The 13,522-nt window shown below is 37.8% G+C and overlaps 1 protein-coding gene across 4 annotated transcripts in view; it reads right to left on the bottom strand.

Moving 5' to 3' along the window:
* Positions 1–1,522: 1,522 nt before the first annotated feature.
* The window catches only part of cnnm2 (cyclin and CBS domain divalent metal cation transport mediator 2), a 153,065-nt gene continuing 141,065 nt past the window's right edge, over positions 1,523–13,522 (bottom strand). For 2 of the 4 annotated variants that reach the window (XM_033034053.1, XM_033034050.1), the window contains 3 exons: positions 12,367–12,429; positions 8,157–8,335; positions 2,951–4,516 (listed from right to left, as the gene is read on the bottom strand). In XM_033034053.1, the coding sequence (XP_032889944.1) occupies positions 4,310–4,516; positions 8,157–8,335; positions 12,367–12,429 (449 nt within the window). In that variant the 3' untranslated portion in view covers positions 2,951–4,309. Of the gene's footprint in view, positions 4,517–8,156; positions 8,336–12,366; positions 12,430–13,522 lie in introns of all 4 variants that reach the window. The other 2 variants (XM_033034051.1, XM_033034054.1) reach the window with 2 other exon arrangements.

The raw sequence follows: 13,522 nt of genomic DNA on the forward strand, positions 1-13,522 counted from the left end.
CAGTAGAGATGAATCGGACAGTACCCTACCTAGCTTGTGGAATATCCTTTCAACAGCCTGATTACACAGGGGAAGATGTTCTTTAGTCCGGGGATGCACACTTTCAAACTTCTATATCTTCTGTGTGACAGAGTGATCCGATTTAGTACAGGGGTGCTTGTGGTCACCTGAAGCTTGAGAATAGGAATGCAGTGCCAGAGCAAGCGGTTAAAATATAATCGATTAATAATTCAGTTTACCTTTTCTTTCCTACCTGATTTCTTTCAATTTTTTCTCTGCCTACTCTGTCCTCCCCTCCCTACCTGGTTCTTAGCTTTGGTTCAGTGTTTCTTAAGTCAGTAGGCTGTGGGTTAAAGCATTTTATTTAGCTAATTCCCAGATTGTGGATGTTGCTGGTAAAGCCAACATTTATGACCCATTCCTGGTCACCTTTAAGAAGAGGTGATGAGCTGCCACCTTGGAATATAGAAAACAGTACAGCACAGGAACAGGCCCTTTGGGCCAGAATGTCTGAGCTAAACATGATGCCAAGTTAAACTGATCTCATCTCCCTGTACATGATCCATATCCCTCTATTCCTTGAACTTCCATGTTCTTGTCTAACACTATCATATCTGCCTCCATCACCTCCCCTGTCAATGCGTTCCCACCACTCTGTGTAAAAAAAACAAATTCCACACATCTCCATTAAACTTTCCACTTTCCACCTCCCACCTTATTGCTATACCCTTTATTGTAGGATATTTCCATCCTGGGAAAAAAAGTTCCGCCTGTCTATCCTATGCCTCTCATAAACCGTAAACCATTGCAATCTGTCTTGTGGAGGGGCCTCTACTGTGCTGGTGGGGTGTTCCAGGATTTAGACCTGGTGCTAATGAAGGAACAGCAGTGTACTCCCAAGTTAAGACTGTGTGTCAGACGACAGGAGGCAATCAAAGGCATCTTGCTTTTCCACATTGGTACAACCCATGTTCAGGACTCGCCTCACGTGCATTCTTCTCAGAATCCATGTCTCCGGGGGGGAATCTATTTTGCGCTCAATCTTGCCTGATATTTGGACTTTCCTAAAACTCATTTTCACCAGTGCTTTAGAAAGTTTGGTATGGTGACTAGCATTCTAAGGATGGTCACACCAAGCTTCAGCAGTTATGTTCACCCTATTACTTAAAGGATGTGATTTGCCCTGGTTAGACTCAATATGCAGAGTGGGATATTTGCTATTTTGACCCAGCACTTTGAAATGCATTGTACAGAATAGTTAGTGTAGTGTGATTACACACTGGAAGAGAGTCGCTATTCAGCAATATTCATTGCACCATCCAATTCTACAATGGATATTTTTAAGGTGGAGGTTGACAAATTTTTGATTAGTAAGGGTGTCAGGGGCTATGGGGGAAAAAGCAGGAGAATGGGGTTGAGAAGAAAAGATAGATTAGCCACGATTGAATGGCAGAGTAGACTTGATGGACCGAATGGCCAAATTCTCCTTCTATAATTTATGAATTTACAACAACAGAGGAGGCGTAATCAAGGGAACATTTATTACACAGTGCAATTCCACACTGGTTATTGCATTCACATACTGCTAAAATATTTATTACAGAGTCCATCTCCTTCGCCATTTGTATCACAGTCCAATACAAAATGTTACAGGAAGATTTTCTTTCAGATACATTAGAAAACAACAGTGCAGGTACATAGTTCCTTGAAAGTGGCAAAACGGGTAGATAGATTGGCCTTCATCAGTCAGAGTATTGAGTATAGAAGTTGGGAGATCATGTTACAGTTGCACAAGACATTGGTGAGGCCACATTTTGAGTATTGTTTTGATCACCATGTTATAGGAAAGATGTTAAGCTGGAAAGGGTGCAGATTTTCAAGGCCATTGCCAGGACTTGAGAGCCTGAGCTACAGGGAGGTTGAGCAGGCTAGAACTTTATTCCTTGGAGTGTGTAGGGATCATCTTATAGAGATATAAGATAATGAGAGGAATAGATTGGGTAAATGCAGTCTTTTACCCAGAGTAGGGAACCAAAAACTAGAGGACATAGGTTGAAGGTGATGGGAAAGATTTAATAGGAACCTGAGAGGCGACTGTTTTGTTACACAAACATTTGAAGATTGTTATGAACAGTGCTCCAGACAGGGAGGGGAATCCTCAGCACTGCAGCGTGCTGTCCACCAGACTCTTTCTGAATGTAAATATGGTGATGTCCACTTTCCTGGAGGAAGGCCAGACAATTTGGGCCTTTCTGGTACCGATTTCCCTCTTCACGTAGAGCTTTGCATCCTCAAGTCTGCTGTTGAATAAAAGGTAACTTCTGAGTAAAAGCTGTTCTCTAGTAATATACCACAATTAACTATCCCTCACCGGTCCGAAGGGAGCACTTTAGCCTTTAATGCCCAGGGATCTAATATCACGCACTGAAAGGAAGGTCAAGCAAGTATATCTCGTGACCATATCAGACCCCCTTGCATTTCTATTTGTATTAATGGAATATAGGTTCCACTACTGGCACCAGGTCCCCCTCAGATCTTCTCATCAGGAGTTGATCTTTCCAATTCTCATGGTACCTCCACTATGTTTACAGGGTAAGGCACCATGTCCCGTAACCTGTGCAATTGCCACTGGGACTAAACTACTACATATGGTGCATGCCTGCCTGTCAGGCAGTTCAACTGTAAAAAAATATTTAGATATTTCAGCCTAGCGATTCTAACTGCATGCCTGTCATATTTTGCCCAAGTTGGGTTCAATTTACCAATCACACTAGCCAAAGGACATTGCTCACTGCTGTTCTCAGAGAAAGACCTTGAATAATGTCTAAATTTGAAGAGTCCACTGTTCTCCATGGATATATGGATGAAGTGCAATATTCCCTTGCTTAGTTGCTGTCCTAGATGTAAGATTGGTGGTCACAAGCATGCCCTGATAATAAATCAGTGCCCATTTAATTATGAATAATTTCTTTATTAAACTTATTCACTTTCGAAGTATAAAATGAGAAGCTCCATTAACCAAGTCCAGGCCATTTTTCCATTTCCATAATTTGCCCCATTAATGATTGCACCAGGTAGTATCTGGTCAAAGGAAACCACAACAGAAAGAGTGAAGAGGCACTCGATTTGAAAGAACAAAACCGAAATTCAAACCGAATTGAGAAATAACACAGGACAAAATGGAATGAAAAGCCATTTAGAATAAACCATTTTAACCAAATGGAATGATAGAATCAGAAAACAAAACACACAATGAAATCACAAAATATACAAATAAATCATATACAAAATAAATAGTCTGTAAATCTACAAAGTCTTTACCATTGTTAATTATAAATGTCATTTAACTGACAATCTTATGAAACTTACACTTCATCCATAGATTTTTTTGTGCTTAATATATACATAGTTATGAATACTGTAGTCAGAATACTTCACCTCAGAGTCAGTTTTGTACAATATAATACAAACTGCAATTTACTTGCAATGTTGATTGATTAAACAATATGTAGTGATAGTCAGTCTGCCATAAGAACACTTACAGTTACAGCTGTGTTTCTCAATTTGAAACACCCTTTTATACATTCGTCCATTGGTGGATTTGGCATATTTACCTGCTATGTAGACATTGCTATATCTTCCAAAGGCGTTCTAGAGTTCATATATATTGGAGTGTTATTCACAGTTTGCATACATGTGTTGAAATCAATTAAGTCAATGACGTTTTGTGCAAATGTGGAATCAAGTTTCCATATTCAAGTTATAATTTAAATGCCCAGCAACCCCAACTCTTTTGGGATAAAATATGCAAGAACACCCCATCTAATGCAATGGGTGTTGAAAACGTCAAATACCTACTAAATTAAGCTGGAGAAATGGACGCATTTTCAAAATTTCGAACATCCGCCTGCAATGACGATCGTAAATCACACACCATAATTTAAAACAAATTTTTACAGTCTCAGTTAATCTCAATAGGTCGTCATTATAAAACTACACATTTCTCAGCCAGAATGTGGCCCGCACGCTACTTTTCCAACATTTTACCATTCTCCTCCTGTGCAAGGAAAACAAATGAAAACACAGAAATAAAGAAGGATAACAAGCCACCAGTGTGCAGAGGATGTGTCTGAATCTTGGCAGTTGTTTAGTGTTCAATTCAACCACCTCTGTCATTCTTTGTACACCTTCTTGTGCCGAGGCACAGCTCTTTGGTCTCATGACAGTGGACATGTGTGCTTGTATGTGCCTGCATACACAATACAGCAGTTTTCAGAAAAATAAGCGAGTGAGCATCTCCGCTGCTGTTCTAGATTTTGCCTTCACTGTGCATGCTATGATTCGACTTGTGAGTCACACAGTTCTGTTCATTTAGTAGATTTGCCGTTTCATCCGGTAAGTGATCATGCATCGCATTTAAAGTCAATTCAATTTTAGTGTTTTCACTGTCTGATGACTGTGGTGTTTTATCCATTATGGATGCCATCAGGGCATTCTGATAATGCTGTCTTGTAATCTACAAAGTTGAAACAAAATGTGAAGTGAATCTGAAGAATTCTTAAAACACATGCAAGCTATTTATACAGTGCCCTCCATAATGTTTGGGGAAAATACCCATCATTTATTTAATAGAAAAAAATCACATGTGGTTAAAGTGCACATTGTCAGATTTGATTAAAGGCCATTTTTATACATTTTGGTTTCACCACGTAGAAATTACAGCTGTGTTTGCACATAGTCCCCCCCATTTCAGGGCACCATAATGTTTGGAACACGGCTTCACAGCCGTTTGTAATTGCTCAGGTGTGTTTAATTGTCTCCTTAATGCAAGTTCAAGTTCGCGTTTATTGGCACTTAATCAATTAAGGTACAGTGAAATTTGAGGTATTAAGAGAGCTCTCAGCACCTAGTCTTTCTTCCAGTCTTTCCATCACCTTTGGAAACTTTTATTGCTGTTTATCAACATGAGGACCAAAGTTGTGCCAATGAAAGTCAAAGAAGCCATTATGAGACTGAGAAACAAGAATAAAACTGTTTGAGACATCAGCCAAACCTTAGGCTTACCAAAATCAACTGTTTGGAACATCATTAAAAAGAAAGAGCACTGGTGAGCTTACTAGTCGTAAAGGGACTGGCAGGCCAAGGAAGACCTCCACAGCCGATGACAGAAGAATTCTCTCTATAATAAGGAAAAATCCCCAAACACCTGTCCACAGATCAGAAACACTCGCAGGAGTCAGGAGTGAATTTGTCAATGACCACTGTCCTCAGACGGTTTCATGAACAGAAATACAGAGGCTACACTGTAAGATGCAAACCACTGGTTAGCCGCAAAAATAGGATGGCCAGGTTACAGTTTGCCAAGAAGTACTTAAGGAGCAACCACAGTTCTGGAAAAAGGTTTTGCGGACAGATGAGACGAAGATTAATTTATATCAGAGTGATGGCAAGGTATGGAGGAGAAAAGAAACTGCCCAAGATCCAAAGCATACCACCTCATCTGTGAAAAACGGTGGCGGGGGTGTTATAGCCTGGCCATGTTTGGCTGTTGAAGGTACTGGCTCACTTATCTTCATTGATGATACAACTGCTGATGGTAGTAGCGTAATGAATTCTGAAGTGTATAGAGACATCCTACCTGCTCAAGTTAAAACAAATGCCTCCAAACTCATTGGCCGGCAGGTCATTCTACAGCAAGACAATGATCCCAAACAAACCGCTAAAACAACAAAGGAGTTTTTCAAAACTAAACAAAATGGTAAATTCTTCAGTGGCCAAGTTAATCACCCGATCTGAACCCAATTGAGCATGCCTTTTATATGCTGAAGAGAAAACTGAAGGGGACTAACCCCCAAAACAAGCATTAGCTAAAGATGGCTGTAAAATGGCCTGGCAGAGCATCACCAGAGAAGACACCCAGCAACTGGTGATGTCCATGCATCGGAGACTTCAAGTAGTCATTGCATGCAAAGGATATGCAACAAAATACTAAACTTGTCTACATTCATTGATATAACAATGCTGTGGCCCAATCATTATGGTGCCCTGAAATGTGGGAACTATGTATAAACACTGCTGTAATTTCTACATGGTGAAACCGAAATGTATAAAAATGGCCTTTATTAAAATCTGACAATGTGCACTTTAATCACATGTGATTCTTTTCTATTACAAATCTCAAATTGTGGAGTACAGAGACAAATAAATAAATGATGGTCCCAAACATTATGGAGGGCACTGCATTTTGAACGATGCAACTTTTCTTCATTTAAGAATATTAAAAACAATTCCCATCCATCAAAAGTATAATTCCCATCCATCGAACTGTTTTAAAACTAGATGCCCTCGAGATTAAAAGTGTGTATGAACAGGCTTTAACAACTTAAAAGTATAAGCCTGCATTTGGAAAATTTTATTGTACACTTAAATAGCACAGGAGACAATTATAAAGCCGCTCAGAATTAAAGAATATATTACTTTATTGAGCATTTTCCTAGTCTCAGGGAAATGTTATGTGCCTTTTCTTCCTGAAAGAGCATTTTCAGCTTTGATCAAAATTACAAAAGAACAGGCCCCAACACTTCAGAGGGTTGAGTTTAGTAATTGAAAGTTTAACCTTAACCTTAACATCTTTGATTTGAATTTGAAAAAATGCTTAAATCACTAAACTAATAGACAGAGATAAAGTGAACCAGCCATTTAGTTCACAACATGTCTGAGGACCACTCTCTTTTTAAAAACATTTGCAGCAGTTTATTGTTTGAGAAACTCCAGTACTGCTTTTTCCTGCTCAAAGGTTGCAGAATAAATAATGAGTGCATGTTGTGCCTCATTCAGACTAAATGATACACATACAATTTACTGACGGCACTGCGAACAAAGTGCATTTTGACTGAATAGGCAAGGTCAGGAATGAAGTCCAAAGTTCTTGCCAGGATCCTGCCACCAAGCCTATCAACTTCCAATTCACCCTTTTCAATTTCCTCCTTGAAATCCTGATGTCTACAACAAGGCTCCTGCACCTCATTTTCCATTTGCAAACAGAAGGATGGAGGAACTAAATGCTTCAATTTTTTTAAAAATATAGTGGAGATAATAATTTCTTATAAACTAAAGTCCAATTGCAGGGTAGAGCACAAGGAAAAAATGTCAATTTGTCTCAAATCAGCCGATAAAAATAAAAATAGATTGAAAAAGTATCGAGACTCCAGACTCAGGGGAGTATTCATTAATTAATTCTCCTCTGTTTGTTCCTGGTGTAATGATCGTCAATCTTCCCCTGAAATGATTTGTGTTAAACTTAAGCTTAATGAACAGGTTTGATTATCATCCAAACTTCAAAAAGTAATGCAGACATAATAATGTGAAAGGCAGAAAACAATTTTCTGACAATGCCTGAAATAAAAAGTGCTTAACTTAATTGCTGAGTTTGTGGAACAGTTTTCTCCCTTCTGTTTACATGTATTTTGAATGCAAAAGTAGACATTATTTTGTATATTTCCCATTTTTATGCTCCAGTAGAAACAGATCTTTCAATATGATGAGTATTTTTAGTATTTCCAAAATTGTGCTTTTATCACCTAACACTTTTAAAACCTCAACCTTTGTGAACAGTTATTTTATGCAATCAGATTTTGTAAGCCCATCTGACAATGAAGTGGTGAATCTCTGGAACTCTCTGCCACAGAGGGTAGTCGAGGCCAGTTCATTGGCTATATTTAAGAGGGAGTTAGATGTGGCCCTTGTGGCTAAGGGGATCAGAGGGTATGGAGAGAAGGCAGGTACGGGATACTGAGTTGGATGATCAGCCATGATCATATTGAATGGCAGTGCAGGCTCGAAGGGCCGAATGGCCTAGTCCTGCACTTAATTTCTATGTTTCTAAAAGCTTTGTGGATTGAATAGTTTTGGTCTCAAAAAAGTAGATCTTGGGTCTGATCATGCCTGTGAAACAGTGAAATAAAACAAAATAAGTGCTGCTACGTTCAAATGGAGTGCCAACTTTATTAGATGGACACTATTAAACTGTGCGACTAGGTTGAGGAAACCACACCATTTCTGCAAAAACAGAACTAGGACTACAAGATACAAGATCACTTTGTTATTGTGTTTTTTTCATAAAACATCTTGAAAGGCATAACAATATCTAGCCTTACCTTTACAAACTGTAAGTCAGTTAGAGCACGCACAGAGTAGTCTGGAACATACATTTGAAGCAATGAATTTAGTTGACTGTTGTTGCTCCCCATCTGTGATGCTGTTGAATCAATTCGATCGCCCCGGTTCAATGAATCAGAATGGTTTAAACCACATGTTCGAGGTGGAGACCGATTATCTAAGCAAAGAAGAAATAAGTTTGAGTAATGGCTATGGCAACCACTATTTTCCACATGTATGGTTATTCAGCTGAAGTCTCTCAGGCTTTATAGTTTCCCCAGGACAAGCCACACAATTCAATGGTGAATGCACATTTTGAATTTCAAAATATAACTGTATCAAAACCAAGATAAGGGACTGAGAACAAGATATACGAGAAGGAGCTCATGATTCACAATCAACTACTTTAACAAGATAACTTTTTCAAACAAAAAATAAAGCCCAGCACTATTAAAGGTCAAAGTGGTATGGTGCAAAACCAGTAGATATCAAACCCTTTTATTTCTGCATCACCAGATTTAGTACTGTACATTTTCAAATGAGTAAACAATGCAACAAACAGAAGGTCACCCCACTGTCTTGAGGCAGGAATCCCCAAAATCTCAAGAATGTAATCATAACAAGTCTGGGACTTGATAAATTTACAAAGATCCATGGTCATGAGTATGAGGTAATGTGAAAAATATAATGCAAACCATAAACTCTTATGTCTCATTATGAAGGCACAATATCCTGCAAGTATTGGAGACTAAGTACATCATCCAAATAATTAAAAATCTTTCCCTGCTCTTAGTAGTTTGATTCACTGATCCAGTTAAGGAAGCTGTTGTGACTTAAGCATTCAATGATGCCATCTTCAAATTCAGAAACAAGATAGCAATAAACTACTGAAGAAGAAGAAGGGTTTCGGCCCGAAACGTCACCTATTTCCTTCGCTCCATAGATGCTGCTGCATCCGCTGAGTTTCTCCAGCATTTTTGTGTACCCTAGCAATAAACTACAATCGTTTTGAAAAAAAATGTTAATGCCTGGTTATCATCTGAATTTACAATCCCATAATGAACAGGTTTATTGTACTGAACAATGCAGCAGCCCATTTTGTCTAAAGTGAGTGACACAATTACCTCAAAACATCTCCAGAAGTTTTGTTTTTCTTTTACATAAAATGGAGGTCAACCTCCAACAACAGTCAGTAGATGTATAAGACTTTCAGAGGAAAGAACATCATCCACTGGTGAATAAAATCAAATCTATTCAAGATATTTTATAAACATATTCATTGGGCTTTACATATATCTATTACAAAAATGTACACCATTCGCAAGAATACGAGAGTACAAGAGTAGGACGTCTTGAGAAGGCTTAAAGGGCAAGAGCAAGAATAGATATGGACCAAAGGCTCACAGAAATAATGATGGACATGGCTCATCCTTTCCCTGTGACTATAATTGTTTAACATTAATTTTTATTTATTTTTTTAATTATTTTTTTATTTATTCCGAACAAGTAAAGACATTAACGACATTAATATTAACAAAATCGAAATTATCAAACAATTGGACATTACAATCAATATTTACAAAGCAATGAGAAGAACAAAATCAAAGTTCCAATGTCCAACTCTGTGTCTGTACAAGCTCGAAAAGGAGTGAGAAGAAGAATAACTTATTAAATCTCACCCCTTTTCCCCAACACTTCTACCATATTTAAAAATCAATTCATTACTAATAATAATACTACCCTAGGCAATTTCCCATAATACCTACAGACATATATATACATACAACTATTATGTACATACAAACCTCATAACTGAAGTACCCAAACATAAGTAAACAATAGTAAAGCAATAGATAAACACTAACCCCCACTTGTCAACCATCCCCTCCATCCCTGTACCCCTTGAGAATTATTTTTTTATATATCATTTTAAAATGATTCATGTTTGTGCATTGCTTCAATTCCCCGTTCAATTTATTCCACACTCCTACTCCACAAACCGAAATACAAAAGGTTTTTCTAGTCGTACGGACTTTTTGTTTCTTAAAGTTAAATATTCCTCTTAAATTGTAACCCCCCACACGCTCGTTAAATAATTTTTGAATGTTTCCAGGTAAATTTTTATTTTTGGCCCTAAACATTATCTGAGCTGTTTTGAATGTAACCAAATCTTCTAATTTTAATAATTTTGACTAAAAATAATGGATTTGTATGACCCAGATACTTAGCATTATGGATAATACGAATTGCTCTTTTTTGCATCATGGTTAATGAGTGTATCGAATTTTTATAGTTATTACCCCAGACTTCTGCACAATAATTTAAGTAGGGTAAAATCAATGAACAATAAAGAATACGGAGTGATTTGTAATCCAGAGCTTGCTTGGCTTTGTATAATACAGAGATACTTTTTGACAATTTTAATTTTACATGTTTAATATGTGATTTAAGAAATGATCGCTGAAATTTTATTGAAGCACAAAGTATTTTTTGAAACTGTTAGCTTTGCAAGGGTTAATACAATGAAGAATCTAAATCTTATGATGTGAACACAAATACTATTATAGGATGGAAAACAAAGTCTTTCCATTCCATATATGGTCCAACTTTTCTACATGTCACCCAATGTCAAATTCCAGTCACAATCTTCCAAAATACTCTGGAAATGCACAACTTAATTTTCCATGAGTAAATATGTATACATTATGTTAAAATTCTCAGACAGAGGACTTATCATAACAATTTCAGGCATTTCCCACTATTTCCATAGAAAAGCTAATGGCTTTCACCCTATCTTAGAACCACAAGAGTGAAGAGGAAAATTTGGTATTGGACCTGAAGGCCTGTTGGTTTGCCTCGATGTGTACCTGAGAAATACAGAATCTACTAGCTTCTGACTACCATTTCCATGAAATAGAATACAAATTCTACACTGGAAGCAGAGAAGCAATCGCTAAAAATCAGTTGATTAAGCACTTTCACATTAGAAAATAGGCACAGAAACATTAGGTCGAATCTCAATAATGTAATGATGCCATTACTTATGGTATCAGCCATACAATTTCAGCAGAATATCCTACAAGCAATCTTTTCACATAAAAAGGATTACAGATAAAACCCATTGCTTATTGTTAAAAATGGCAAGGGGTAAACTTCCACCCTCCTTATTTTTCATTATACGTTCAGTAGATTTGGCAGGTGGATGAATAGTACACAATGAATAGTAATGTCCTATGGAGTAAAGGAAAGCAATGGCATTGGTGTACAGCCAAAGAACTTCATTGTTCCGTTGTCAGTACATATGACGATTAAACACTCTTGACTGGAGACACAGTGAACTGCAGGTGCTGGTTTACAAAAAAGTGCTGGAGTAAGTCAGTTGGTCAGGAAGCATCTCTGGAGAACATGGATTGTTGAGATTTTTGTCAGAACTCTTCAGACTGATTGTGGTAGTGGGGGGTGGGGGGGGGGGGGTGGAGGAAGAGAAAGCTTGAAGAGAGGTGGGGGGCAGGACGTGCTAGGTGGATGCAGGTGAGGGGGGGAGGGGTGGCTTTGATAGGCAGATGCTTGGACAAAGCCCAGAGATGAAAAGACAAATAGTGTGAGATAAGGATAGAAGAGGTACAGGTTGTGGAACTGGAGGAAGGAATATAGGTGGTGGGGAAGGGGAGAAAATGGTACAAATCCAAGTGGGGCACAGGGAAGAGATGGGGAAGGAGATTGTTTAGTTACCTAAAATTGAAAATTCAACATTCACGCAATTTGGTTACCCAAGTAGAGTATCTTGCGCTTTTCCTCCGGTTTGAGTATGGCCACACACTGGTAATAAAGGAGGCCCATGACAGAAGGGTTAGTATGGGAATCTTGCTAATTCCTTTCGTCCCCAAAGCTACCGGCATCGTATGATTTGGAACATTATTAGAAATCCCTCAGTTCCATGGTATCCATGGTAGCTGATATTGTAGATTCATATATTATTAATCAAATCATGCAATATTGCAAATGTAAAAACTGGAAACTTCATGCACGGTTTAGGATTTCACGTGATTGAACTGGCTTAGGCATCTTTACGCCAAAGTGTTCCAACCCAATAAAGGCTGCATTTTAAAAATACTGTGCAGATTTTAATTTGATGTGGGATGAACATCTCACTTGTTTGCCAATTCAATTTTAACAGACAGAGCTAGAATTAATTCGTGCAAAATGTACCTGGTGAACCAGCCAATGATTCTGTTCTGCTGACAGCAAAAGTACGAGACAGAGACAAAGGAACTATGGAGGAGATGGAATAAAAGGGGAAAGTGAAAATGAATACGGGAAAGATATGAGACTTCACATTTTGAGTATTAATAAAAGCAAGAAAAGTTCAATAAATGGAATGTACATATCAACATCAATAAAACAAAGATTAAACAACACAGGATATATTGCCTCTGCAAACATCAATCATAAACCCATTACCAGTTTCTTGAAATTTTTCAGAGCAAATATCTTTTGTCCAATTGCCTCAGCCAACCAAGTATATAAATGCATGATCAATTTTAAAATCATTTTTTCTCCCTGTTTCTGAGCTGATGATTCTTTGAAAGGGTACTGTTCACAGCCACCCTCCAAAACCTCAGTTAACTAGCAAGATTGACATGCAAACTCAGGCAGCGAGTAACAATATCTTCTCCACTTGAATGAAATTGCAACAATCCCATCACAGGGTTACATGCATTTCAGCAGCATAACCATTCCTATCCAAGTCCCATACTTCATCTGTCCATTTTTCTCTGACTCGCCGAGCTTATCTAGAAGTTTAAAAAAAATCAAGTTTCCACCATCTGCAGTCTCGTGTATTTGGTTCAGCCATATGAGTTGAGATTAGGAATCTGGACCAAACTGCTTGAAACTATTTAAATTGTGTGTCAGTTAAGATTTTTAGTTGGTTTCAAAACTTGGTTAGAGGCTTTTATTAATTGCAGAGGTGTGTTGGCTGGAAGTAGGGGGGGGGGGGGGGGTTGGGAAGGAGGAGTAATTGCACTAATTGATCAAAACATTAAAAGGGGGAGAATAAATAAACGTAACATTGAAATAAGAAAATCCTAAACTGCAACAAATTGCTCCAGTTCCAAAATATGTTCTTGATAAGGACTTTTATTTTTATTATACATATTATGACAAATATTGGAAATTGAGATGTTGAGATATTTTAAATCTGTCACAAGATTCAGCTTCATTTATAAACTCCTCTGAGGATAAGGGTGATAGGAAGAAAAATTAATCTATTCCAATCAGTACTTTGAATTTTGAGAGTTCTGTTAAATTCAAATATCTGAGAAAAGGACACTGGGGTTTAATTTTACTTCGGAGTCACGTGAGT

Source organism: Amblyraja radiata, chromosome 15 (assembly GCF_010909765.2).
Source record: "Amblyraja radiata isolate CabotCenter1 chromosome 15, sAmbRad1.1.pri, whole genome shotgun sequence".
NCBI classification, from domain to species: domain Eukaryota; kingdom Metazoa; phylum Chordata; class Chondrichthyes; order Rajiformes; family Rajidae; genus Amblyraja; species Amblyraja radiata.